The sequence below is a fragment of the Oncorhynchus gorbuscha genome, linkage group LG12 (genome assembly GCF_021184085.1).
Source record: "Oncorhynchus gorbuscha isolate QuinsamMale2020 ecotype Even-year linkage group LG12, OgorEven_v1.0, whole genome shotgun sequence".
NCBI lineage: Eukaryota > Metazoa > Chordata > Actinopteri > Salmoniformes > Salmonidae > Oncorhynchus > Oncorhynchus gorbuscha.
The window spans coordinates 40,691,292-40,719,109 of NC_060184.1; the positions used below are offsets into that span (position 1 = coordinate 40,691,292).

The 27,818-nt window shown below is 44.5% G+C and overlaps 1 protein-coding gene across 2 annotated transcripts; it reads left to right on the top strand.

Annotated features, from left to right (window-relative positions):
• Positions 1 to 1,475: 1,475 nt before the first annotated feature.
• On the top strand, positions 1,476 to 27,553 carry LOC123991012 (peptidyl-prolyl cis-trans isomerase FKBP1B). 2 transcript variants are annotated; one of them, XM_046292114.1, is made up of 4 exons: positions 1,480 to 1,719; positions 2,815 to 2,862; positions 26,206 to 26,318; positions 26,457 to 27,553. In XM_046292114.1, exons 1-4 carry the CDS (start codon positions 1,683 to 1,685, stop codon positions 26,583 to 26,585), a joined length of 327 nt encoding a protein of 108 aa, XP_046148070.1. In that variant the 5' UTR covers positions 1,480 to 1,682; the 3' UTR covers positions 26,586 to 27,553. The 2 variants fall into 2 exon arrangements, with proteins under 2 accessions (XP_046148071.1, XP_046148070.1); XM_046292115.1 differs by lacking the exon at positions 2,815 to 2,862 and having other exon boundaries at positions 1,476 to 1,719.
• The last annotated feature ends 265 nt before the right edge of the window (positions 27,554 to 27,818 follow it).

Sequence of the window (27,818 nt, forward strand, 5' to 3'; positions counted from 1 at the left end):
CATAAGGATATATCAATGAGTGATGGTACAGAGCAGCATACAGTAGATGGTATCGAGTACAGTATATACATATGAGATGAGTATGTAGACAAAGTAAACAAAGTGGCATAGTTAAAGTGGCTAGTGATACATGTATTACATAAGGATGCAGTCGATGATGTAGAGTACAGTATATACGTATGCATATGAGATGAATAATGTAGGGTAAATAACATTATATAAGGTAGCATTGTTTAAAGTGGCTAGTGATATATTTAATCATTTCCCATCCATTCCCATTATTAAAGTGGCTGGAGTTGGGTCAGTGTCAATGACAGTGTGTTGGCAGCAGCCACTCAATGTTAGTGGTGGCTGTTTAACAGTCTGATGGCCTTGAGATAGAAGCTGTTTTTCAGTCTCGGTCCCAGCTTTGATGCACCTGTACTGACCTCGCCTTCTGGATGATAGCGGGGTGAACAGGCAGTGGCTCGGGTGGTTGATGTCCTTGATGATCTTTATGGCCTTCCTGTAACATCGGGTGGTGTAGGTGTCCTGGAGTGCAGGTAGTTTGCCCCCGGTGATGCGTTGTGCAGACCTCACTACCCTCTGGAGAGCCTTACGGTTGAGGGCGGAGCAGTTGCCGTACCAGGCGGTGATACAGCCCGCCAGGATGCTCTCGATTGTGCGCATCTGTAGAAGTTTGTGAGTGCTTTTGGTGACAAGCCGAATTTCTTCAGCCTCCTGAGGTTGAAGAGGCGCTGCTGCGCCTTCTTCACGACGCTGTCAGTGTGAGTGGACCAATTCAGTTAGTCTGTGATGTGTATGCCGAGGAACTTAAAACTTGCTACCCTCTCCACTACTGACAACACAGCATGGTGACGTTCGCTAGCTAATGTCGCGTTCAGATATTAGTCAGAACTAGGGAACTCGGATATTTCCGACTTACTAACTGGGTGTAGTAATTCACATGGAATGTTCAACGAATCAGCGAGTCATTTCCAAATATCCTAGTTCCAACTAGTATTTGAACGCAGCATAGAAACCAATGGGTGTATAAACGTAATAGGTAGAAACACGTCATCGAGTCTAACGATTGTCTCGGGCCAAACTACGCATGTGCATGCCGTCAAATCAAAGGCACTCCTTCAATTTTAAGTTGTTTTTGACGAAAATAAAAACGTGTCAGTTCATCACTTTCACGAGGTTGGAGGAATAACATGTTAAAGTACGTAAAACACTGGCTCGAATCTAGGTTGTGCCTTTAGATTTCGAGAAAATGAACAACTAAGGAAGATTTGTTCACTGCAAGCATTTCCGAACACGATGTTGCGCCTCTGGGTTAAGAATCTCTGTGATTTTAGCCTGACACACTCAATTATTTCGATGGGTTTATGCCACGTTCATATAAAGTTGGAACTAGGAAACTCTGACATTTCTGACTTCCTGAATCGTTGAACGCGGCACGTGGATAGCATTTGAACACGGCATAATGTCCGTGGGCGTGGCGTAGTGTTTGGCCGGAGCAAGGAATCTATTCTGGATAGCCAGGCAAATACAATCTTGCATTTCTCAGACTAGTGGATTCGATCAGTGCGCGGCATTGCTGTAGCTTGCACCTTTCTCGCCACCGAAATAGACTAGACAGTAGAAGCCAAACCTGCTTTATTTGATGCTTTAGCAAACACCGTCGGCTTTGTGTCATAATGGGTGTGGAAATTGAAACAATATCCCCAGGAGATGGTGAGTTTGTTTGCTACATTTTGGCGTCTGTTTATATTTTGGATTGTTGTGCAGTATATGCTTATTTAGCGATTACGAACTTGTGGGAAATGCAGTATTATCATATACTGTGGTAACGTTTTACCGATTTACAGCCGTTGCAAAGTAGTTAGTTACAATTTCACTCGGCCTACACGCTCCACAACATGTATTTCTCAAGCCTTCGAAATGTTCTTCGCTCTCTGTACTGTCCATGTTATCAGGGATCCTTGGGACGTCCCTATCAGATTTGAGGTTGACATTTTTTTAAAATTGTTTTTGGCTTGGTTAGGGTTTAGGGTAGTGACGTCCCATCCCCGGATTGCACTGACTCTCTCGATCAGCACATTCAGACCAATCTCGATCTAGAACACTCTGCATTTATAGCCAGCCGGCTTTCTTCTCAGAATAGCTCCTGGAATTCCTGTTTTTTGTCGGTAATAATTCTCATTTGAAGTAGGTTAGATTATTCCGCTATTATACAGCCAGCAAATTGCATAACTACATATGTGTTTGTTTTTAACTAAAGCAATAAGATGTTACAGCTAATGATTTGATGTGACAACATCAAAACGAATCATGTCATTGCTAGGACACATCCCTATTATTACAATGTCTGCCATACCACCAATACCACGACGGAATACCTCATAAGATATCACTGCTCTGTGGTAAAGCAAGTTTTCCCAGCAGACACACAACCTACAATACACCACATGCTTACACTCTGACAAAGTATTTTTCTCCCTTTAGTCTGTGGCTACTTGCATCCTCTCTCACTTTTTCCTTCTATAATTTGAGACCCATTCCACAAGCTCAGATCTTCATGTATCTGGGACAATAATAACCAGTTGATGAACACATTAGGATGGAATAGTTTGGAAATAGGTCAACTATACATGGATAAGGGTTAAGCTTTCCTGGCTCAGACATAACAACACACAGACAGACTTGATCCAGACAGGCATTGTTAATCTATTAGCTCCACCTTACTCCATTAGGCTGCAGGGTGTAAAAAGTTGCACACACACACAGAGACTACAATCTACCCACTATTGTTTGTTTTCTTTTCAACAGCAAGGACTTTCCCAAAGAAGGGCCAGACGTGTGTTGTCCATTACACAGGTAAAGAGTGTGTGACAGAGCATCTGGTTGGGAAATTAATGTTTTATTTTTTATTTTTTTTACGAGGTGGGCCATTCTATGTCTCATGGTCGTCTCCCAGACAACCAGGTCAGACAGGAAACGGGAAGTAAACTGTTAACATTCTGTCTGGGTGATTACACGTTTATTACACGTTTATATAACGTGTATATGACCTGTGTGTGTGCGTGCGCCAGTTTTATGTGCCAGTTGTCGCTTTGAAGACATGGCTTGAACTCTACAACAAGTACAGTTTAATATGCTGTTAATGTTTGGTGGTGATGCATTTAAAGCTCAACACTTTGTCATTATGTTGAGTGATTGATTGCTGTTTGGTTTATTGTTGCCCAGAAGGCAGTGAGTGAGAGCGGTAGTAATGAAGACGTAGTTCCTGGCCCTGTTCCTTCTGAGTTTAGTTTTTTTGCAGGTCAGTGCAGTAGTTTAGAGGGAGTGAGAGGGGTATAGAGAGCGAAAGAGAGAGAGACATAGCAGCGGGATGTAGGGGTGTTGATAAATATAAATCATTTTGCCAAAATTATGCTATACATTTTTTGCGGGGCCAATATCTTCATTCAAAGACTCAATCATGGACACTCTTACTGACATTAGTGTCTGCTTTGTGTGATGTGTTGTTATCTCTACCTTCTTGCCCTTTATGCTGTTGTCTGGGACCAATAATGTTTGTACCATATTTTGTACTGCTACCATATTGTGTTGCTACCATGTTGTTGCCATGTTGTGTTACTACCATGTTATGTTGTCGTCTTAGGTCTCTCTTTGTGTAGTGTTGTGTTGTCTCTCTTGTCGTGATGTGTGTTTTGTCCTGTATTTATACATTTTAAATGTTTAATCCCAGCCCCCGTCCCCGCAGGAGGCCTTTTGGTAGGCCATCATTGTAAATGAGAATGTGTTCTTAACTGACTTGCCTAGTTAAATAAAGGTAAAATAAACAATTATATTACTCCTGTCTGAACAGACATAAAGTGCATTCAGAAAGTATTCAGACCCCTTCCCTTCTTCCACATTTTATTCTAAAATAGATTTTAAACAAAAAATCCCCCTCATCAATCTACACACAATACCCCATAATGACAAAATAAAAGACAGATACCTTATTTACATAAGTATTCAGACCCTTTGCAATGAGACTCGAAAATTGAGCTCAGGTGCCCCCTGTTTCTATTGGTCATCCTTGAGATGTTTCTACAACTTGATTGGTGTCCACCAATGGTAATTTCAATTGATTGGACATGATTTGGAAAGGCATACACCTGTCTATATAAATCAAATCATCAAATTGATTTATATAGCCCTTCTTACATCAGCTGATATCTCAAAGTGCTGTACAGAAACCCAGCCTAAAACCCCAAACAGCAAGCAATGCAGGGGTAGAAGCACAGTGGCTGGGAAAAACTCCCTAGAAAGGCCAAAACCTAGGAAGAAACCTAGAGAGGAACCAGGCTATGAGGGGTGACCAGTCCTCTTCTGTCTAGACCAGGTGGAGATTATAACAGAACATGGCCAAGATATTCTAATGTTTATAAATGACCAGCATGGTCAAATAATAATAATCACAGTAGTTGTTGAGGGTTTAACAAGTCAGCACCTCAGGAGTAAATGTCAGTTGGCTTTTCATAGCCGATCATTAAGAGTATTTCTACCACTCCTGCTGTCTCTAGAGAGTTGAAAACAGCAGGTCTGGGACAGGTAGCATGTCCGGTGAACAGTTCAGGATTCCATAGCCGCAGGCAGAACAGTTGAAACTGGAGCAGCAGCACGGCCAGATGGACTGGGGACAGCAAGGAGTCATCATGCCAGGTAGTCCTGAGGCATGGTCCTAGGGCTCAGGTCCTCTGAGAGAGAGAGAAAGAAAGAGAGAATTAGAGAGAGCATACTTAAATTCACACAGGACACCTGATAAGACAGGAGAAGTACTCCAGATATAACAGATTGACCCTAGCCCCCTGACACAAACTACTGCAGCATAAATACTGGGGGCTGAGACAGGAGAGGTCAGGAGACACTGTGGCATCATCCGATGATACCCCCAGACCGGGCCAAACAGGAAGGATATAACCCCACCCACTTTGCCAAAGCACAGCCCCCACATCACCAGAGGGATATCTTCAACCACCAACTTACCACCCTGAGACAAGGCCGAGTATAGCCCACAAAGATCTCCGCCACGGCACAACCCAAGGGGGGGAGAAGATCATGTCAGTTACTCAACCAAGTGCATGTCAGAGCAAAAAGCACAGTGCATGTCAGAGCAAAAATCAAGCAATGAGGTTGAAGGAATTGTCCGTAGAGCTCAGAGACAGGATTGTGTCGAGGCACAGGTCTGGGGTAGGGTACCAAAACATTTATGCAGCATTGAAGGTCCCCAAAAACACAGTGGCCTCCATCATTCTTAAATGGAAGTAGTTTGGAACCACCAACAGTCTTCCTAGAGCTGGCCGCCCGGCCAAGCTGAGCAATTGGAGGAGAAGAGCCTTGGTCAGGGAGGTGACCATGAACCCGATGGTCACTCTGACAGAGCTCCTCTGTGGAGATGGTTGTCCTTCTGGAAGGTTCTCCCATCTCGGTAGCACTCCACCAATCAGGCCTTTTATGTTAGAGTGGCCAGAAAGACACCACTCCTCAGTAAAAGACACATGACAGCCCACTTGGAGTTTGTCAAAAGGCACCTAAAGTCTCTCAGACCATGAGAAAAAATATTCTCTGGTCTGATGAAACCAAGATTGAACTCTATGGCCTGAATGCCAAGCTTCATGTCTGGAAGAAAACTGGCACCATCCCTACGGTGAAGCATGGTGGTGGCAGCTTCATGCTGTGGGGAAGTTTTTCAGATGCAGGGACTGAGAGACTAGTCAGGATCGAGGGAAAGAGGAACGGAGAAAAGTACAGCGAGATCCTTGATTAAAACCTGCTCCAGAGCGCTCAGGACCAATGACACGAAGCACACAGCCAAGACAACGCAGGAGTGGCTTCGGGACAAGTCTCTGAATGTCCTTGAGTGGCCTAGCCAGAGCCCGGACATAAACCCGATCGAACATCTCTGGAGTGACCTGAAAATAGCTGTGCAGCGACGCTCCCCATCGAACCTGACAGAGCTTGAGAGGGTCGGCAAAGAAGAATGGGAGAAACTCCCAAAATACAGGTGTGCCAAGCTTGTAGCGTCATACCCAAGAAGACTCGAGGCTGTAATTGCTGCAAATGGTGCTTCAACAAAGTACTGAGTAAAGGATCTGAATACTTATGTAAATGTGATATTTCAGTTTTTTACTTTTAATACATTTGCAAAAATGTCTAAAAACCTGTTTTTCCTTTGTCATTGCGGGGTATTGTATGTAGATTGATGAGTAAACAAAATATTGAATCCATTTTAGCTATAACGTAACAAAATGTGGAAAATGTCAAGGGGTCTGAATACTTTCCGAATACACTGTAAATAAAATAATTCTAAATACTCCACCAGAGAGCATAATTTAGCTACAGAGGATCAATCGCCTCTAAAAAAAATAGCTGTGGATTAAGTTTTATCGCAAGTACTTAGTCGGGAAGCACGCAATTTGGTCAACACGTGTGCCAAATATAAAACTGCATGTTGAGTTGCGGCCATAGATGTAATCCATAGAAGGACTTTGGAACCTCTAACCCTGGCACTTTGACTGTTAAACTGATGGGAACACTAGCAATAGCTGCCAGTCCTGACTGGAATGGGAACTGTCTTCTATGGATTATATTTGGTTGCATATGCATATGCATTGGGTACTTAACCCATTAGGGCGTCCACCCAGTTTACATACTGTACAGCCTCCACAGAAGAGTGGAGCAAAGGGGGGACCAACTCCATATTAATGCCATTGTCCACTTACTTTTGGTCATGTGGTGTATAAGAGAACGAGCAAATATAAATTGCCTTTAGAAAGTATTCCGACCCATTGACATACATTGGCAGTAGAATGGCCTTACTGAAGAGCTCAGTGACTTTCAAAGTGGCACCGTCGTAGGATGCCAACTTTCCAACAGGTCAGTTCGTCAAATTTCTGCCCTACTAGAACTGCCCGGTCAACAGTAAGTGCCACATTATTTTGAAGTGGAAACGTCTAGGAGCAACAATGGCTCAGCCGCGAAGTGGTAGGCCACACAAGCTTACAGAACGTTACCGCTAAAGCGCATAGCACGTAAAAAATGGTCTGTCCTCGGTTGCAACACTCGCTACTGAGTTCCTAACTGCCTCTGGAAGCAACGTCAGCATAAGAACTGTTCATCGGGAGATTAATTAAATTGGTTTCCATGGCCGAGCAGCTGCACATAAGTCTAAGATCACCATGCGCAATGTCAAGCATCCCTTGGAGTGGTGTAAAGCTTGCTGACATTGGTCTCTGGAGCAGTGGAAATGTGTTATCTGGAGTGATGAATCACGCTATACCATCTGGCAGTTAGACGGACAAATCTGGGTTTGGCATATGCCAGGAGAAGGCTACCTGCCCGAATGCATAGTGCCAACTGTAAAGTTTGGTGGATGAGAAATAATGGTCTGGGGCTGTTTTTCATAGTTCGGACTAGGCCCCTTTGTTCCAGTGAAGGGAAATCTTAACGCTACAGCATACAATGACATTCTAGACGATTCTGTGCTTCCAACTTTGTGGAAACAGTTTGGGGGGGGGGGGTCTTTCTTGTTTCAACATGACAATACTCCTTTGTACGAAGCGAGGTCCAAATAAAAGTGGTTTGTCGAGATCAGTGATCAGTGTGAAAGAACTTGATTGGTCTGCACAGAACCCTGACCTCAACCCCATCAGACCGTGAGCCAGGCATAATCGCCCAACATCAGTGCCCGACCTCACTAATACTCTTGTGGCTGAATGGAAGCAAGTCCCTGCAGCAACGTTCCAACATCTAGTGGAAAGCCTTCCCAGAAGAGTGGAGGCTGTTATATCAGCAAAGGGGGGACCAACTCCAAATTAATGCCATTGATTTTGGAATGAGAGGTTCGACAAGCAGGTGTCCACTTACATTTGGTCATGTGGTGTATAAGAAAATGAGCAAATATAAATTGCCTTTAGAAAGTATTCAGACCCATTGACTTATTCCACATTTTGCTGCAGGCTGAATTCCAAATAGATTAAACAAATAAAACATCTCATCTCTACACATAATACACCATAATGACAATGTGAAAACAGGATTTTCGAAACTTTAGCAAATGTATTGAAAATGAAATACAGAAATATCTCATTTACATAAGTATTCACTTCCACGAGTCAATACATGTTAGAATCACCTTTGTCAGCTGTGAGTCTTTCTGGGTAAGAGCTTTGCACACCTGGAATGTGCAATATTTGCACATCATTTTCAAATTCTTCAAGCTCTGTCGAGTTGGTTGTTGATCATTGGTAGACAGCCATTTTCTAGTCTTACCATATATTTTCATGACGATTTAAGTCCAAACGGTGACTAGACCACTCAGGAACATTCAATGTCGTCTTGGTAAGCAATTCCAGTGGATATTTTGCCTTTGGTGTTTAGTTGTCTTGCTGAAAGGTGAATTTGTCACCCAGTGTCTGTTGGAAAGCAGACTGAACCAGGTTTTTCTCTAGGATTTTGCCTGTGCTAAGCTCTATTCCATTTATTTTTATTCTAAAAAAACTCCCTAATCCTTGCTGATGATAAGCATTCCCATATCATGATGCAGCCACCAGCACGCTTGAAAACATAAAGAGTGGTACTCAATGATGTGTTGTGTTGGATTTGCCACAATCATAATGCTTTGTATTCAGGACATAAAGTTCATTTCTTTGTCACATTTTTTGCAGCTTTACTTTCATGCCTTATTGCAAACAGGATGCATGTTTTGGAATATTTTTATTCTATACAGGATTCCTTTTCATTCTGTCATTTAGGTTCATATTGTGGAGTAACTACAATGTTGTTGATCCATCCTCAGTTCTCCTATCACAGCTATCCAACAAAAATTATGTTGAGAGCGAGCTCCTGATTTGAATTCCCCTTCTGGTTTTTAAAACGAGATAAACACTCGTATTTAAAAAGAATTCAAGACAACAAATAATACAAAATAAATAAATAATTTCAATCAGAATATGAAAAAAAAATCCAGAGCTAACTAGCTACACAACAAAAGTCTAGCCGGCAAGCCATAAAAATCGAGCTAGAACAAACCTAGCAAGGGGAGTTAATACAACTACATTAAACGATCAAACTGAGGGAGTAAACCAGAAAGGAGCATGGACTCTACACATCTTGAGATTTTAAACTCTTTGCTCTTTTTTGAGCTGTTAGAGCTAGCTAGCAGCAGACAAACAAAAACGGGTTCCTTGGCATCGTTGCAGCAGCGATCGAATGGTTAAAAACCACATACATTTCCCTCTGTCACCCTACTTCAATGACGAGAGTTTTTCCATTCTAGAGTGGGAGATTAGTAGGGTTGGGCGGTATCCAGATTTTCACATCATCTCAACCCGGGATTTACGGTATTACTGGTTTAGTACACAAGGGGGCACCAAAGAATTGCATGGAGGCTGCTAGCTAAATATGCGTTTGGACATTCACAAACTAATGTGAACAAGAAACATTGTGTAAATGATTCAAGTTCGACACAAGGTTTTGACATTACTGGCTTTCCAGCAGCATGCTGTGTCTGTCTGGAGTCACTAGGGCAATGGGCCTGCCTGCTCTGCTCGGAGAAGACAGGCTGAGAACGGAGAGGATTAAAAAATTGCAAGGAAATCAAGATAGCAGTGGCAGCTGGTCAAATAACTAATCCAAAGGGCTTTGGCTTCTCAAACGCAGCAGAAAGCTAACACAATAAGATGCCCTGTTACCTTATTAATTCAGCCACTTACTTAGATAGCAAGTTAAACTTGGGGGTCTTGTTTACTCTGAATTCTTAATTTTTCACTCTGGAAAAAATATATATCTTGTGACTGCAGATCTAAAATGCTTCGTATTTTTTTTCAGTTCGGCATCAGACTAATTTTGTGCTTCAATTGCACTTCTAAACTCGGATGAGAATTCAGGAACGGGCATTCTATCAGCAGATAGCATTCTGACGGATGTGTAGCTACTTTTCTCCTTTACTTTTCTCGGTGTAGCTAGTCTATTCCTCGCAGGTAAAATACAAGATGACCTTTTAAGCAAAACGTTAGAAAGAATGTAGCCAGCTACTTTTCCTATGACAGGCCTAAACATTAGAGATATGATGGCCATGCATTGTTTTTTTGGGCCAGTAACCCCAAAGACGTGGATGTTGATTAAGGGCAGCCCCCCGCACCTCTCTGATTCAGAGCGGTTGGGTTAAATGTGGAAGACACATTTCAGTTGAATACGTTGTTGTACATCTGACGAGGAATCCCCTTTTCTCTTTTTTCATTGTAAGCTCATTTACTTGTTGTCACGCCTTGGTCATTTTATCTTGTGTTTTTGTTATATGTTTGGGTAGGCCAGGGTGTGACATGGGTTTATATGTTGTATTTCGTATTGGGGTTTGTATTAATTGGGAGTGTGTATTAGTAGGGGTGTGTCTAGTTAGGCTTGGCTGCCTGAGGCGATTCCTAATTGGAGTCAGCTGATTCTAGTTGTCTCGGATTGGGAACCGTATTTAGGTAGCTTGAGTGCGCGTTGTATTTCGTGGGCGATTGTACCTGTCTCTGTGTTATTCACCAGATAGGCTGTAATTAGTTTCACTCTGTTGTTTTCGTATTTTCAGTTATTTCATGTACCGCTATTTTCTTCATTAAAAGTCATGAGTAACCTACACGCTGCATTTCGGTCTGACTCTCTTCAAACAGCAGACGAACTACATTACAGAATCGCCCACCTTTCACAGACCGAGCAGCGTGTGAACTGGCAGGAGCTAAAGGAGGACGATATGGACGGCAGAAACAGGGATTATACGACGTGGGAAGAAATCGACAGGTGGGCGGCCGACCCAGAGCGAGTGCAGGAGCCCGCCTGGGATTCCCTACAGCAATGCGAAGAGGGCTATACACATATGGAATCGAAAAGGAAAGCACGGTTATACAGAGCGAGAACCGAAGGTAACGGGGGAAAGCGCAAGTATGAGGAGGCAGCACGGCGACGCGGTTGGAAACCGGAAAGTCTCCCCAAAAATTTATTGGGGGGGGGCTTAGGGAGAGTATGGCTGAGTCAGGAGATAAACCTGAGCCAACTCTCCTTGTTCATCGTGAGGAGCCAAGGAGGAGACCTGAACCAGAGCCAGTGTTAGAGGTGAGCGAAGCAGAGACTGTGAAGGAATTAATGGGGAAAGTGGAGTGGAGAGTAATGAGGGAGTTGCTAGCTTGGTGCTATAGATATAATATTCGTCCGACGGATCGTGTCGGGGATTTAATAGCACCTGAGTTAGCGCTCTATACTCAACCTGAGGTGCGTGTTAGTCAGCTGGTGAAGTTGGTGCCAGCCTCACGCACCAGGCCTCCTGTGCACATCCCTAGCCTTGCACGTCCTGTGCCTACACTGCTCTCAAGATCTCCAGTACGTCTTCACGGTCTAGCCCATCCTGTGCCACCTCTACACACCAGTCCTCTGGTAGCAGCTCCCCGCACCAGGCTTCCTGTGCATTTCCTCGCGCCAGTACCACCAGTTCCAGCACCAGGCCTCCAGTGCGCCTCGCCTGTTCAGCACAGCCATTGCTTTTCTCCCCTCCTGTGCTATCGGAGTCTCCAGCTTGTTTAGCGCAGCCAGAGCTTTTCTCCTCTCCTGCGCTGCCGGAGTCTCCTGTCTGTCCAGCGCCACCAGTGCTCCCAGTCGGCCCAGCGCGTCCAGTGCGCATCGCCTGTTCAGCGCAGCCAGAGCTTTTCTCCTCTCCTGCACTGTTGGAGTCTCCCGCCTGTTCAGCTCAGCCAGAGCCTTTCTCCTCTCCTGCGCTGCCGGAGTCTCCTGTCTGCCCAGCGCCGCCAGTCGGCCCAGCGTCACCAGTCTGCCAGGATCCACCAGAAGTGCCAGTCTGCCAGGATCCGCCAGAAGTGCCAGTCTGCCAAGTTCTTCTAGATCGGCCAGACAACCTTAATCATCCAGGTCCACCAGCCAGCCAGGGTTTACCGGAGCCTACTACCTGCCTGAGCTTCCTCTCAGTACTAGGCTCCCTCTCTGTACTGGGCTCCCTCTTAGTACCGAGCTTCCTCTCAGTACCGAGCTTCCTCTCAGTACTGAGCTTCCTCTCAGTACTGAGCTTCCTCTCAGTACTGGGCTTCCTCTCAGTACTGAGCTCCCTCTCAGTACCGGGCTCCCTCTCAGTACCGGGCTCCCTCTCAGTACCGGGCTTCCCCTCAGTACCGGGCTGCTTCGGTCCCGGGCTGCCCCTCTGTCCCGGGCTGCCCCTCTGTCCCGAGTTGCCCCTCTGTCCCGGGCTGCCCCTCTGTCCCGGGCTGCCCCTCTGTCCCGAGCTGCCCCTCTGTCCCGAGCTACCCCTCTGTCCCGAGCTGCCCCTCGGTCCAGAGCTGCCCCTCGGTTATGTGGGGATCAGGGTGAGGACTATTAGGCCATGGTCGGCGGAGAAGGTGGATTATCCTAGGACGCGAAGGGGAGGAACTAGGACATTTATGGAGTGGGGTCCACGTCCCGAGCCAGAACCGCCACCATGGACAGACGCCCACCCGGACCCTCCCTATGCTCTTGAGGTGCGTCCCGGAGTCCGCACCTTAGGGGGGTTCTGTCACGCCTTGGTCATTGTATCTTGTGTTTTTGTTATATGTTTGGGTAGGCCAGGGTGTGACATGGGTTTATATGTTGTATTTCGTATTGGGGTTTGTATTAATTGGGAGTGTGTATTAGTAGGGGTGTGTCTAGTTAGGCTTGGCTGCCTGAGGCGATTCCTAATTGGAGTCAGCTGATTCTAGTTGTCTCGGATTGGGAAACGTATTTAGGTAGCTTAAGTGCGCGTTGTATTTTGTGGGCGATTGTACCTGTCTCTGTGTTATTCACCAGATAGGCTGTAATTAGTTTCACTCGTTTGTTGTTTTCGTATTTTCAGTTATTTCATGTACCGCAATTTTCTTCATTAAAAGTCATGAGTAACCTACACGCTGCATTTCAGCCTGACTCTCTTCAAACAGCAGACGAACTACATTACACTTGTGTGGCTGCCAAGCCACATAGTGTTGCATTTCTGTTGTCGTGATGAAAATTAAGATTTTTTTTTCTGCCGAATGTGTTGCACTAGTGTATTTTCTGTAAAGGAAAAGTATAGTTGTACGTGCCTGATCACTCTATTGAAGCAACAACCAAAAACTTTACTTTCAATATAAAATGCAACTCCCTGTCAAGATTCAGCTGCTTCTGCTTTCTCTCGTGCAATTTACAAATCAACGTGACTGGCTCAACTGTTCTGGGGAACTGCGTAACATTCTTCACAAAAGGAACAGCACATTATAAATCTGATGGATATAATTGAGGAATCCATAGAATCAAAACCACTTCTGGGATCATTTGAATTAATTAAACAAACCACATCATGATTAAATTGGCTATCAAAAATTGGTGATAAGTGGAGAAATGACTTTGCAAACCTCTACAGCAATATAAAAAAGAGCCCAGAACAAAAGGATATACAGTGGGGCAAAAAAGTATTTAGTCAGCCACCAATTGTGCAAGTTCTCCCACTTAAAAAGATGAGAGGCCTGGATTTTCATCATAGGTACACTTCAACTATGACAGACAAAATGAGAAGAAAAAAATCCAGAAAATCACATTGTAGGATTTTTAATGAATTTATTTGCAAATTATGGGGGAAAATAAGTATTTGGTCAATAACAAAAGTTTATCTCAATACTTTGTCATTGCCAGCAAAGGGTATATAACAGAGGTCAAACGTTTTCTGTAAGTCTTCACAAGGTTTTCACAGACTGTTGCTGGTATTTTGGCCCATTCCTCCATGCAGATCTCCTCTAGAGCAGTGATGTTTTGGGGCTGTTGCTGGGCAACACGGACTTTCAACTCCCTCCAAAGATTTTCTATGGGGTTGAGATCTGGAGACTGGCTAGGCCACTCCAGGACCTTGAAATGCTCCTTACGAAGCCACTCCTTCGTTGCCAGGGCGGTGTTTTTGGGATCATTGTCATGCTGAAAGACCCAGCCACGTTTCATCTTCAATGCCCTAGCTGATGGAAGGAGGTTTTCGTTGATTTCTTCAAACCAAGCTGCTTACCTATTGCAGATTCAGTCTTCCCAGCCTGGTGCAGGTCTACAATTTTGTTTCTGGTGTCCTTTGACAGCTCTTTGGTCTTGGCCTTAGTGGAGTTTGTAGTGTGACTGTTTGAGGTTGTGGACAGGTGTCTTTTATACTGATAACAAGTTCAAACAGGTGCCATTAATACAGGTAACGAGTGGAGGACAGAGGAGCCTCTTAAAGAAGGTCTGTGAGAGCCAGAAATCTCGCTTGTTTGTAGGTGACCAAATACTTATTTTCCACCATAATTTGCAAATAAATTTATTAAAAATCCTGCAATGTGATTTTCTGGATTTTCTTCTTCTCATTTTGTCATAGTTGAAGTGTACCTATGATGATAATTACAGGCCTCTCTCATCTTTTTGAGTGGGAGAACTTGCACAATTTGGTGGCTGACTAAATACTTTTTTGCCCCACAGTACAAGACATTATAAATCCTTGAATCAGTGGTCAAAGATCAGAATCCTGTGGATATCCCAATTACAGAACAAGAATTATTGAAAAAACAATGTACTCTACAACTCAAAAAGGATGATCAATTGTACAGACCAACATTATCCTCACTGCAGGTATTTTCCCCCAATATTTGGAACCAAGGATTGATCACACCAATCTATAACAATGTACCATAAATTTGACCCACATAATTAGAGGAATTTGCATTAACAGAAACTTGGGGATAATTCTCTGCAGTATCATAAATAGCAGACCACTTCATTTCCTTGACGAACACAACGTCCTGAGCAGAAGCCAGATTGGATTTTTACAGAATTACTGCATAACAGACCACATTTATACCCTCAACTCTAATTGACAAACAAGTCAACCAAAGCAAAGGCGTAATCTACTGATGTTTTGTAGATTTCAAAAAAGCATTTGATTCAATTTGGCACAAATGTATATTTTTGTAAAGTAAATAAAAGTGCCATTGGAGGGAAAACATATGATGTTATTAAATCAATATGCACAAAAAAACAAATGTGCAGTTAAAATTGGCAACAAGCAAACATACTTATTCTCATCAGGGATGTGGAGTGAAACAGGGCTGCTCAATTAGTCCAACACTTTTTAACAACTACATTGATGAATTGGCAAAAACATTAGAAGAATCTGCAGCACCTGGTCTCACCCTACACAACACTGAAATCAAGTGGCTGCTGCATGCAGATGACCTGGTGCTGCTGTCTCCTACTGAGGAGGAGTTAACAGCAGCACCTAGATTATCTGCACAGGTTCTGTCAGAATTGCCCCCCCCCCAAAAAAAAAACAGAATATAAAAGAGGTCTAGAATCAGAATCACAAATATATAAATTATATTTTTGACACCGTAGTATTACAACACACCAACAACTACATGTATCTAGGACTAAATATCAGCAACACAGGTAGCTTTCGTATGGCTGTGAACGAGCATAGAGACAAAGCAAGAAGAATTAAATGAACATTTAAATTAGAATCTGTCTCAAAATGTTCCAGTCGGTTATAAAAACAATTCCTCTATATGGCAGTGAAGAATGGGGTCCACTCTCTAATAATGAATTTACCAAATGGGGACAAACATCCAATGCAAAAAAATGTATTGCAAGCAAAGAAAAACTCAAAACAAATAATGCATGTAGAGTAGAATTGGACCAATACCCCCCCCCTCCTTATTCGAATTGGAAGAAAAAAAAGAGCCATCAAATTGTACAAACATCTCAAAACAAGCGACCCTGAAACATTTTATCACACAGCCCCACAATGTCAAGAGGTGAAACAAGAGAAGAGTCCCCTCAGCCATCTGGTTCAGAGGCTCAGTCTACTAACCCAAACTAACCCCATAGAGCCTCAGGACAGAACTCAGAAAGTGTAGCCCAACCAAATCATCACAAAGCAAAGATTTTTTTTAAATCACTTATTGGAAAGACACCACAAAAAAATAAAAAATCAATGCTATTTGGCTATAAACAGACAGTACATGGTGGCAGACTATCTCACCGCTGTGAATGATAGAAAACAGAGGAAAAAACTAACTAGGTACAGACTCTGTGAGCATTTTGGCTATAGAAACCGGTCATCACAGGCAAGCCTGGCTGCCCAGAGAGGACAGGCTATGTACACTCTGCCCCCGAGGAGAGGTAGAGACAGAGCTATGATCCCTATTACACCAGGGATTCCCAGACTTGGTCCTCGGGACCCCAAAGGGGTGCATGTTTTGGTTTTTGTCCGAGCACTACATAGCTGATTCAAATAATCAACTATTCATCAAGCTTTGACCATTGAATTAGCTGTGTAGTGTTTGGGCAAAAAACTAAAGGTGCACCCCTTGGGAACCCCAGGACTGAATTTTGGAAGTGCTGTTTACACTGTGACAAATACTCAGACCTAAGAACATCTTTCTTTCCCAAAATTATCATTCATTACAAAGAATTTGCAACTATGAAAGATTAAGAAATATATATATATTTATTTATTTACTGGGTGAAAAGCCAAACTGTGCAGTTTTGACTGCCAAATACTGTATGCGGTCTCCTTCCACGAGCTGAAATGTCAAAATGTTCATACCATGCCATGTGGCTTTTCAGTCATGTTGAATAGCCTATTAATATTTATCTTGCTATTATTATTATCATTAATATTGGTTCTGTTAATGGCACTACCATTTCCACTACTATTACTATTATTGATGCCTTATTGCTGTTGGCCCCACCATTGTTGTTATATGTGTACTTTGACAATGTAAGTCATTTAACTTGCCATGTCAACGTCTACTGAATTGAATTGCGCGCGCGAGACTGAAAAAGGAAGACTGAGAGACAGACTGCAGACTTTGCATTCGTGCTCCAGTAATGGGGTCAACTCCACCGCAGACAACACAGCAGCACCGCAGGCCTTTATATAGAGTACTGCAGGAGACCAGGCCTGAGCACAGCAGTATCTCTCTGTCTATCTCCGTCTCTACCTATCTCGGTCGCTCTCGTTCTCTCCTCATAGCCGCAGGAAGATGTTTTGAGTTGGTGGTGCATTGCATTCATCTACACTGAATGTATAAAACATTAGAATCACCTTCTTAATATTGAGTTGCACCCACTTTTGCCCTCAGAACAGCATTTATTCATCAGGGCATGGACTCTACAACGTGTCAAGCGTTCCACATGGATGCTGGCCCATGTTGACTACAATGCTTCACACAGTTGTGTCAAGTTGGCTGGATGTCCTCTGGGTGGTGGACCATTCTTGATACTCACGGGAAACTGTTGAGCATGAAAAACCCAGCAGCGTTGCAGTTCTTGACACCCTCAAACTGATGCGCCTGGCACTTAAATATTTATGCCTTGCCCGTTCACCCTCGAGATGGCACACATACAAAATCCATGTCTCAGTTGTCTTAAAAATCCTTCTTTAAACGGTCTCCCCTTCATCTACACTGATGGATAAGGGATCATATCTTTCACCTGGATTCACCTGGTCAGTCTATGTCATGGAAAGAGCAGGTGTTTTGTGCACTCTGTGTATAATCCTCTGGCAGCTGCTTCCCATACACACACAACCTTACCCCCTGTCACTCACGCAGCATAGTTCCCCCCCCCCCCCCATTTTTAGATGTATTATAAGTTTGCATGCGGTTCTGTTAGGTCAAATGCAGTCAGATAGTTCAAAACAAGAACCATGCTGCTTTACACTTTGCTTCTAAATAATTATATTACTAAGATTCCCAAAAGTTCTCCCAAGTGTTTTGATCTATATCGCAAGTCAAATTGCAATATTTGGTTTAAAAAAAAAATAGCAATTAAAATGTTCTGCCCATATCGTGCAGCCCTAGCGCACTCTAACTGTTGAACGTCAGATGAGGTAGAATGTTTTAGGCCTACTCCTATAATCTTAACAATATAATTCTTCTCTTTTATAAATAATATTTGGATAGAAAAAAAATAGCAAATTAGCCTTCTTCTGGCAGTCGGTTCGGGTCACTCATGACCAAAACCTCCCGCCACCTGAAAAGTTTCTCCCCCGGGCTGTGGCCCTCACCAACTGGCTATCTGGCCCATAGAGACTAAAGGGCTATGCACTTTATGATGCACAAGCCATCTCTGAACTTTGTACACAAAATAGATTTACTACACTGCATTTGCACTCTGTTCATCTCCCTGCATTTTAGATATATTTATATATATTCATACTGATACTGTACATTTGCACATCAACTGCCGGCAGGCAGTAGGTGAGTAATGGGCAAGAGGCCATGTTATCCATCAGGGCCCAGCCCTCATTGATTTTGGAGTTTGATTCGACACAGCCCAGCAGGAGTTGGGATTGCCTTCCAGACAGGGAGATTGAACAGAATACTGATCAGAGGGAGAACCATAGTGCAGTACGGTTAAATATAACTCACAGACTAGTAGTCCTAGCCTTCACTTATTCCTCTGAACACTTTAAAGTCTTGTGTATAATGATTAGAATTATATTTTCATTACTGCACGGGATGGCATGGTCCTATTAAACCCAGCACTACAGTACTGTAGTTTATTAGCCAACTCAATCAAAGTAGATATAGCAACTTACGAAGAGCATGGCTGAATGCTACGCTGACTCCCAGCAGTGCTTCTTTCTCATCTATTTGAATGATTTGGCCTATTGAGACAAGTGCTGTGGGAGTAAATAGCAGCAGCGACTGTGCTAATTAATACTACAGTATAGCAACATGCTGCCTACACCATGACATTAAAGCCGCAGGTCTATATCGGAGCTGTCTCATTACGTGTAACACCACTAAGTGACAAGGATAGTGATGTATGAACAATGAAGTACAAGCATATATTTGTCCGTCGACATATAAAGATGAGAGTGGGCCAGTGGACGGCGATCACCTGCACACCGGATATGGCCTATAGGAGCCACAGGTCACCCCCCCCAAACTGTCTTTCAAAGAGAATTGGTAAAAGTCCAAATAACTTTACAGATCTTCATTGTAAAGGGTTTAAACACTGTTTCCCATGCTTGTTCAATGAACCATAAACAATTAATGAACATGCATCTGTGGAATGGTTGTTAAGACACTAACAGCTTACAGATGGTAAGCAATTAAGGTCACAGAGGCCTTTCTACTGACTGAAAAACACCAGAAGAAAGATGCCCAGGGTCCCTGCTCATCTGCGTAAACATGCCTTAGGCATGCTGCAAGGAGGCATGAGGACTGCAGATGTGGCCAGGGCAATAAATTGCGATGTCCATACTATGAGACGCCTAAGATGGCGCTACAGGGAGACAGGACAGACAGCTGATCGTCCTCGCAGTGGCAGACCACGTATAACAACACCTGCACAGGATCGGTACATTCGACCATCACACCTGCGGGACAGGTACAGGATGGCAACAACAACTGCCCGAGTTACACCAGGAACGTACAATCCCTCCATCAGTGCTCAGACTGTCTGCAATAGGCTGAGATAGGCTGGACTGAGGACTTGTAGGCCTGTTGTAAGGCAGGTCCTCACCAGACATCACCGGCAACAAAGTCACAAACCCACCGTCGCTGGACCAGGCAGGACTGGCAAAAAGTGCTCTTCACTGACGAGTCGCGGTTTTGTCTCACCAGGGGTGATGGTCGGATTCGCGTTTATCGTTGAAGGAATGAGCTCTAACGCACAGAGAGCCCACGAAGTAGGACCATCGATTTGGAGGTGGATGGTCCATCATGGTCTGGGGCAGTTTGTCACAGCGTCATCGGACTGAGCTTGTTGTCATTGCAGGCAATCTCAATGCAGTGCGTTACAAGGAAGACATCCTCCTCCCTCATGTGGTACCCTTCCTGCAGGCTCATCCTGACATGACCCTCCAGCATGACAATGCCACCAGCCATACTGCTCGTTCTGTGCGTGATTTCCTGCAAGACAGGAATGCCAGTGTTCTGCCATGGCCAGCAAAGAGTCCGGATCTCAATCCCATTGAGCACGTCTGGGACCTGTTGGAACGGAGGGTGAGGGCTAGGGCCATTCCCCCCAGAAATGTCCGGGAACTTGCAGGTGCCTTGGTGGAAGAGTGGGGTAACATCTCACAGCAAGAACTGGCAAATCTGGTGCAGTCCATGAATAGGAGATGCACTGCAGTACTTAATGCAGCTGGTGGCCACACCAGATACTGACTGTTACTTCTGATTTTGACCCCCCCTTTGTTCAGGGACACATTATTCCATTTCTGTTAGTCACATCTCTGTGGAACTTGTTCAGTTTATGTCTCAGTTGTTGAATCTTGTTATTTCATACAAATATTCACACATGTTAAGTTTGCTAAAAATAAATGCAGTTGATAGTTTCTTTTTTTGCTGAGTTTACTTGTTTACAGCCCCATGATGTGCCAATATGTCTATAAAAGCATGTTGCAGACAGATAGCGTACGTGTGCTATCTCCTTACATCTTTGAGCCCCAGGGGACGAGAGGCTTGTCTGTGTGACGTGTGGTCTGAGACACAGTTAGAGTATAAATAGCCTAGCTGGGCTGGATAGCCTGAGACTGAGCCCCTCTGAGACCCCATACTACTCAAGAGGGTCTGGGGGCCAACATTGAAATGGTGCCCTATTCTCTATATAGTGCACTACATTTAGTCAGAACCCTATGTGGCAACCCTGTGTGCCTCTGCCTAAAGTATAGAGCACTATATGGGGAATAGGGTGCCGTTTTGGGCACACATGGGTCTTCCCTGGGTATTTTAACCCCCAACCCAAACAGAGAACCCGGGATTTAGCCGGCCCAGTTTGTCATGCTTTCTACACTGTCTACTAGTCACTTATTGCCTGGCTGATATCCAAGAGGGTCTGGAACTGTGCTGCAGTAACAGGGAAGAAGAAGCCTGTTTTATTTTCTTTCGACCCCAACCTGACTCTACCAAGATGAGGTGGGCTCTCTGCATTTTGTTGCAGGAAGATAAATTATTGGACAGGCTTTATTTTATTAAAAGTGAAACAGACTGGGAATATTATGTAGCGTTTGTCAGATAGGATGGGCTTTACTTTACCAAGCTGCTTATATACACTGAATATACAAAACAAACATTAACAAACATTAAGAACACTTGCTCTTTCCATGACAGACTGACCAGGTGAAAGCTATGATCCCCCTTATTGTTAAATCCACTTCAATCAGTGTAGATGAAGGGGAGGAGACCGGTTAAAGAAGGATTTTATACCCTTGAGGCAATTGAGACATGGATTGTGTATGTGTGCCATTCAGAGGGTGAATGGGTAAGACAAAATATTGAAGTTCCTTTTGAACGGGGTATGGTAGTATGTGCCAGGCGCACCAGTTCGTGTCAAGAACTGCAACGCTGCTGTGTTTTTCACGCTCAACAGTTTCCTGTGTGTATCAAGAATGGGGTGCAACTCAATATTAGGAAGGTGCTCTTAATGTTTGGTATACTAATGTTGGATATACCGGTAGACATAGGTTACGTTGTGTTTTTGAAACACAGCCAACTTTTCACCTATTCAGCAAAGGAGTCTTAATAATTGAATTCTAAGAACCTCTACTTTGTAACTGGCCATATCATTGCTGCTTGGGGGAAATATGACCTGTATTGCATTAATGATGGTAAAAAATAGATAGTTACATTACAGGATAATATTTTTGTTCTAGTTTCCTTTACCTCCATCAAAACGCCAGTATTTTTCCTTCATAGCGTGTTCTCCATCTTCTTTTCAACAGGGAGTCAAATTTCTTTCCAAAAGTTTTATTTCCACGACTGATCAAAACTCATTTTCAATCTCTTGTCCCTCTGCAGCGGACATAAGGTGAGCAATATGTCTGGAACATCGAATGGCAATAAAGTCACAGTATCGAATCGTAATACATATCGTATCGTGATAAATCATATAGTGAGGCCCCTAGCAATTCCCAGCCTGCATATAAAATAAACATCCTAGCCTTGTTTCACTGTGTTTATAAAAAAAAAGGATTAAAAAAATATATATATATATATATGACCTAATGTTTCCATCTTCAGGAGCACTTTCACTGTGCCTGTAACCAGTCTGGCCAGGGGAGAGACGGTATTAACAGATGGTAATCACGTTGTGGTCTGTGGACCCATCGGCTTGGACCTCTGCCCAGTGACCCCACAGGCAGGGATTCTTGGAAGCTTTGCGGTCCTACTAGGTTTAGGGGGAGTGAAAGAGGAGAAGCAGCCAGTACTGTACAAGACTCCCATCTCTTTGGGTGAACCCGTCTCCTGACTGACTGGTAGTTTTATTGCCAACTATTTACGCTGCTGTTATGTCTGTCTAATGTGATGGTGGCAAAAATGAATCATGTTATTTGACTAAAACTTGGAAACGATGGTAGACGCAGATTAGCGATAATTTTACGAGACGTGACAAGTTCTTCAGATTGACATGCTGAACTGTCATGGGTTTTGTTGCAGTTTTTTTTTTTTTCATTCAGCAAGATTTGCTGCGTGGAGCAACAGGGTTCATGTTTGCTGTGACATTTAATACCGTGGGACAGGTGAGATTGGATCGGTCCAACAATGGCTGCTTCTGGAACAGTCTAGTCTACCTTTCTGCAGGGGTTATTATAGTCTTGTATGTCTGCTTAATGTTGACATCAACATTTCTTCAATTTACTGGAGGGCTAGGAAAAATCCTACATTTATCATGACTGTGTTTCTAATGATTTCTGCAAATCATGGCTTCAGCCACATTGCCCTGGATTATTGTCATTAGGATTTTGTCTCAGTAATACTCGTGTCAGTATTCTACCTCGGCCTGTGAAAGGTAAAATGGTTGTTCTTTACGCACACAGTGTCTCTGTCTCAGTTCGTCTGGATCTAACTTTCTTAGCATGCCTGAATGGACAGATTTTCAAGTGCACATTCATTGTTGTGCCACTACTGTTTCTCCCTGTCTGTCTCTCTGTCTGTTTCCCCTGTGGTCCAAATGCAGTCTAGACATGGCCTAGTTAACCGCCAGAGATAATCCAGAGGAAGAATTAGGCCACTGCCTCATATTTCACATTCCCTTTGTTCATTTGGATCATTAAAAGGAGCCCAGGACCTGGATAAGGAAGCCCAGTGCAATTACTCCTGTTTTTGTGCCAGCCCTGTTATCAGAATCCGCCTTTCCCGAAGCCTTTGATGTTGGAATTTGGAATGCTATGATTCCGAGGCATTCAAGACCGTATTTCTTGCAGCAGAGGTGAAGGATTTCCTGACCTCATGCAAAACAGAGCTCTGCTTCTTTTGTTTTAGTTTGTTAGTTACCAGCCCTTTCAAGCTTAACATCCTTATCATTTATCGCCCTCCAGGTTCCCTCGGAGAGTTCATCAATGAGCTTGATGCCTTGATAAGCTCCTTTCATGAGGACGGCTCACCTCTCACAGTTCTGGGCGACTTTAACCTCCCCACGTCTACCTTTGACTCTTTCCTCTCTGCCTCCTTCTTTCCACTCCTCTCCTCTTTTGACCTCACCCTCTCACCTTCCCCCTACTCACAAGGCAGGCAATACGCTCGACCTCATCTTTACTAGATGCTGTTCTTCCACTAACCTCATTGCAACTCCCTCCAAGTCTCCGACCACTACCTTGTATCCTTTTCCCTCTCGCTCTCATCCAACACCTCCCACACTGCCCCTACTCGGATGGTATCGCGCCGTCCCAACCTTCGCTCTCTCTCCCCCGCTACTCTCTCCTCTTCCATCCTATCATCTCTTCCCTCCGCTCAAACCTTCTCCAACCTATCTCCTGATTCTGCCTCCTCAACCCTCCTCTCCTCCCTCTCTGCATCCTTTGACTCTCTATGTCCCCTATCCTCCAGGCCGGCTCGGTCCTCCCCTCCCGCTCCGTGGCTCGATGACTCATTGCGAGCTCACAGAACAGGGCTCCGGGCAGCCGAGCGGAAATGGAGGAAAACTCGCCTCCCTGCGGACCTGGCATCCTTTCACTCCCTCCTCTCTACATTTTCCTCCTCTGTTTCTGCTGCTAAAGCCACTTTCTACCACGCTAAATTCCAAGCATCTGCCTCTAACCCTAGGAAGCTCTTTGCCACCTTCTCCTCCCTCCTGAATCCTCCCCCCCTCCTCCCTCTCTGCAGATGACTTCGTCAACCATTTTGAAAAGAAGGTTGACGACATCCGATCCTCCTTTGCTAAGTCAAACGACACCGCTGGTTCTGCTCACACTGCCCTACCCTGTGCTCTGACCTCTTTCTCCCCTCTCTCTCCAGATGAAATCTCGCGTCTTGTGACGGCCGGCCGCCCAACAACCTGCCCGCTTGACCCTATCCCCTCCTCTCTTCTCCAGACCATTTCCGGAGACCTTCTCCCTTACCTCACCTCGCTCATCAACTCATCCCTGACCGCTGGCTACGTCCCTTCCGTCTTCAAGAGAGCGAGAGCTGCACCCCTTCTGAAAAAACCTACACTCGATCCCTCCGATGTCAACAATTACAGACCAGTATCCCTTCTTTCTTTTCTCTCCAAAACTCTTGAACGTGCCGTCCTTGGCCAGCTCTCCCGCTATCTCTCTCTGAATGACCTTCTTGATCCAAATCAGTCAGGTTTCAAGACTAGTCATTCAACTGAGACTGCTCTCCTCTGTATCACGGAGGCGCTCCACACTGCTAAAGCTAACTCTCTCTCCTCTGCTCTCATCCTTCTAGATCTATCGGCTGCCTTCGATACTGTGAACCATCAGATCCTCCTCTCCACCCTCTCCGAGTTGGGCATCTCCGGCGCGGCCCACGCTTGGATTGCGTCCTACCTGACAGGTCGCTCCTACCAGGTGGCGTGGCGAGAATCTGTCTCCTCACCACGCGCTCTCACCACTGGTGTCCCCAGGGCTCTGTTCTAGGCCCTCTCCTATTCTCGCTATACACCAAGTCACTTGGCTCTGTCATAACCTCACATGGTCTCTCCTATCATTGCTATGCAGACGACACACAACTAATCTTCTCCTTTCCCCCTTCTGATGACCAGGTGGCGAATCGCATCTCTGCATGTCTGGCAGACATATCAGTGTGGATGACGGATCACCACCTCAAGCTGAACCTCGGCAATACGGAGCTGCTCTTCCTCCCGGGGAAGGACTGCCCGTTCCATGATCTCGCCATCACGGTTGACAACTCCACTGTGTCCTCCTCCCAGAGCGCTAAGAACCTTGGCGTGATCCTGGACAACACCCTGTCGTTCTCAACCAACATCAAGGCGGTGGCCCGTTCCTGTAGGTTCATGCTCTACAACATCCGCAGAGTATGACCCTGCCTCACACAGGAAGCGGCGCAGGTCCTAATCCAGGCACTTGTCATCTCCCGTCTGGATTACTGCAACTCGCTGTTGGCTGGGCTCCCTGCCTGTGCCATTAAACCCCTTCAACTCATCCAGAACGCCGCAGCCCGTCTGGTGTTCAACCTTCCCAAGTTCTCTCACGTCACCCCGCTCCTCCGTTCTCTCCACTGGCTTCCAGTTGAAGCTCGCATCCGCTACAAGACCATGGTGCTTGCCTACGGAGCTGTGAGGGGAACGGCACCTCAGTACCTCCAGGCTCTGATCAGGCCCTACACCCAAACAAGGGCACTGCGTTCATCCACCTCTGGCCTGCTCGCCTCCCTACCACTGAGGAAGTACAGCTCCCGCTCAGCCCAGTCAAAACTGTTCGCTGCTCTGGCCCCCCCAATGGTGGAACAAACTCCCTCACGACGCCAGGACAGCGGAGTCAATCACCACCTTCCGGAGACACCTGAAACCCCACCTCTTTAAGGAATAACTAGGATAGGATAAGTAATCCCTCTCATCCCCCCCCCCCCTTTAAGATTTAGATGCACTGTTGTAAAGTGACTGTTCCACTGGATGTCATAAGGTGAATGCACCAATTTGTAAGTCGCTCTGGATAAGAGCGTCTGCTAAATGACTTAAATGTAAATGTTAAATGTATGTTTTGAGGGGAAATGTTTGAATGACTGGAATGGAATTGATCTGTGTGGAAAATATACTTGTGTAGGCCTTGTTTTGTGTTCAAATGATTCCACAAGCATACTCGCGTGTACACTGTTGTACTCATATAAAGCAGGATACATGAATAAACAAGAACTTTCAAACACCTACCTTAACCTAGGAAGATCATTGAGTCAAGTGTTTGTGTGATTCTTCTGCCAGGTATGCTGCAGAATGGCAAGAAGTTTGACTCTTCTCGAGACAGAAACAAGCCCTTCAAGTTCAAGATCGGGCGACAGGAAGTCATCAAGGGCTGGGAGGAAGGAATTGCACAGGTGAGATGGCATTGTCTTACAGCAGATAGTGCCACTCCATCTCTGTACTCATGATATTTGTTGTTAATATTGCAACACATGATAAGCGAGTGTTGACAATTCCTCTACCTGTTTTCTTCCTCCCTCTGTCTCCCCTAGATGAGCGTGGGCCAGCGGGCGAAGATCACCTGCACGCCGGATATGGCCTATGGAGCCACAGGTCACCCCGGTGTCATTCCCCCCAACGCCACACTCATCTTCGATGTTGAGCTCCTTAAGCTGGAGTGAGTGACCCCTCTCTGGGGTCAGGGGTGAAAGGTCAACTGAGGCCTAAAAGGTCACTCACTACCTTCCCTTTGAGGGGGTAACACTGCTCCATACCATCGACCAATGCTCCTTTGAGTTTTAGCATCTTCAACTTCTCACCAGTTTAAGGATCTACTGCTTTGTTGCCAACTTTGTGTCATTGTAGATGGATGCTGTCTGCCACTAAACTGATTTTAGACCTTTCACACACTGATGATACCATAGTTTGGCTTCCTCTTTGTTTTAATGTTTTTAATGTCCATGAGCATTGTTTTTATTTTTCTAAATGTTTCCCTTTCATTTTAGGTTGTACATTTTCTTGAATCCCTGTGTATGACAAAGAAACATCCGATGAATGCCGTAATATTTTTACAATGGAAAGTCACTGCCTTACTGTTTTTCAAAGTTCAAATAAGGTGTAACAGTACAACACTCTGTAACTCAGGGTTCCTCTACTCCGGTTGGGAGAGCTACTGGGTATGGCTTTTGTTCCAGCCTAGTACGAATGCAGATTGAAGGTGTGTTAGTGCTGGTCAGGATCAAAAGTCTACACACTCCAGTAGCTCTCCAGGACCAGAGTTGGAGAACCCTGTCGTAACTTGCCTGGGCATTACCAAACACTTGTCTGCATTGCCACTTTTGATAAAGGTCGTCCTGCTGAAAGCTTTAATGGTCAGGAGTTTTCCTTAACCATGAGACCTCTAAGTAACATCATGTAACACTCTAAAACTAGGGCCTGCAATTGTTCCTGGTCAGGTCACATGGTGATGAAAAAGGATAACTGATGTTTATGTGTTTAGTACATTTTGTATCCCTGGTAAACATTTGCCATATATGAACAAATGAAGGACATCAGAAACCCAAATCTACTGTACAGTACTACTCTTAAAACCTATTAATACTATGACTGTTTAATCAATCAACTCTTAATAAAAATTGTGAAAAATGTATTTATTGAAAATCTATAAACTTTGTGTTTATAGAGTTGTGTGTGTTGAAGATCGAGAGCTGATTAGATTAATAACATTCAGGCAATATTCAAACTCTCCTTAGCAAATAAGCAATCACACTGGTAAAAATAAGCATTTCAAACGTTTCAATCCAACTGGGAGAAAAAATTGCGAAGGAACAGTATCATCTTCTGGCGACATAACGATAGTACATACTTTACACTTTCGACGAATACTTCTAGAGCGGAAGTAATACTTCTCATCA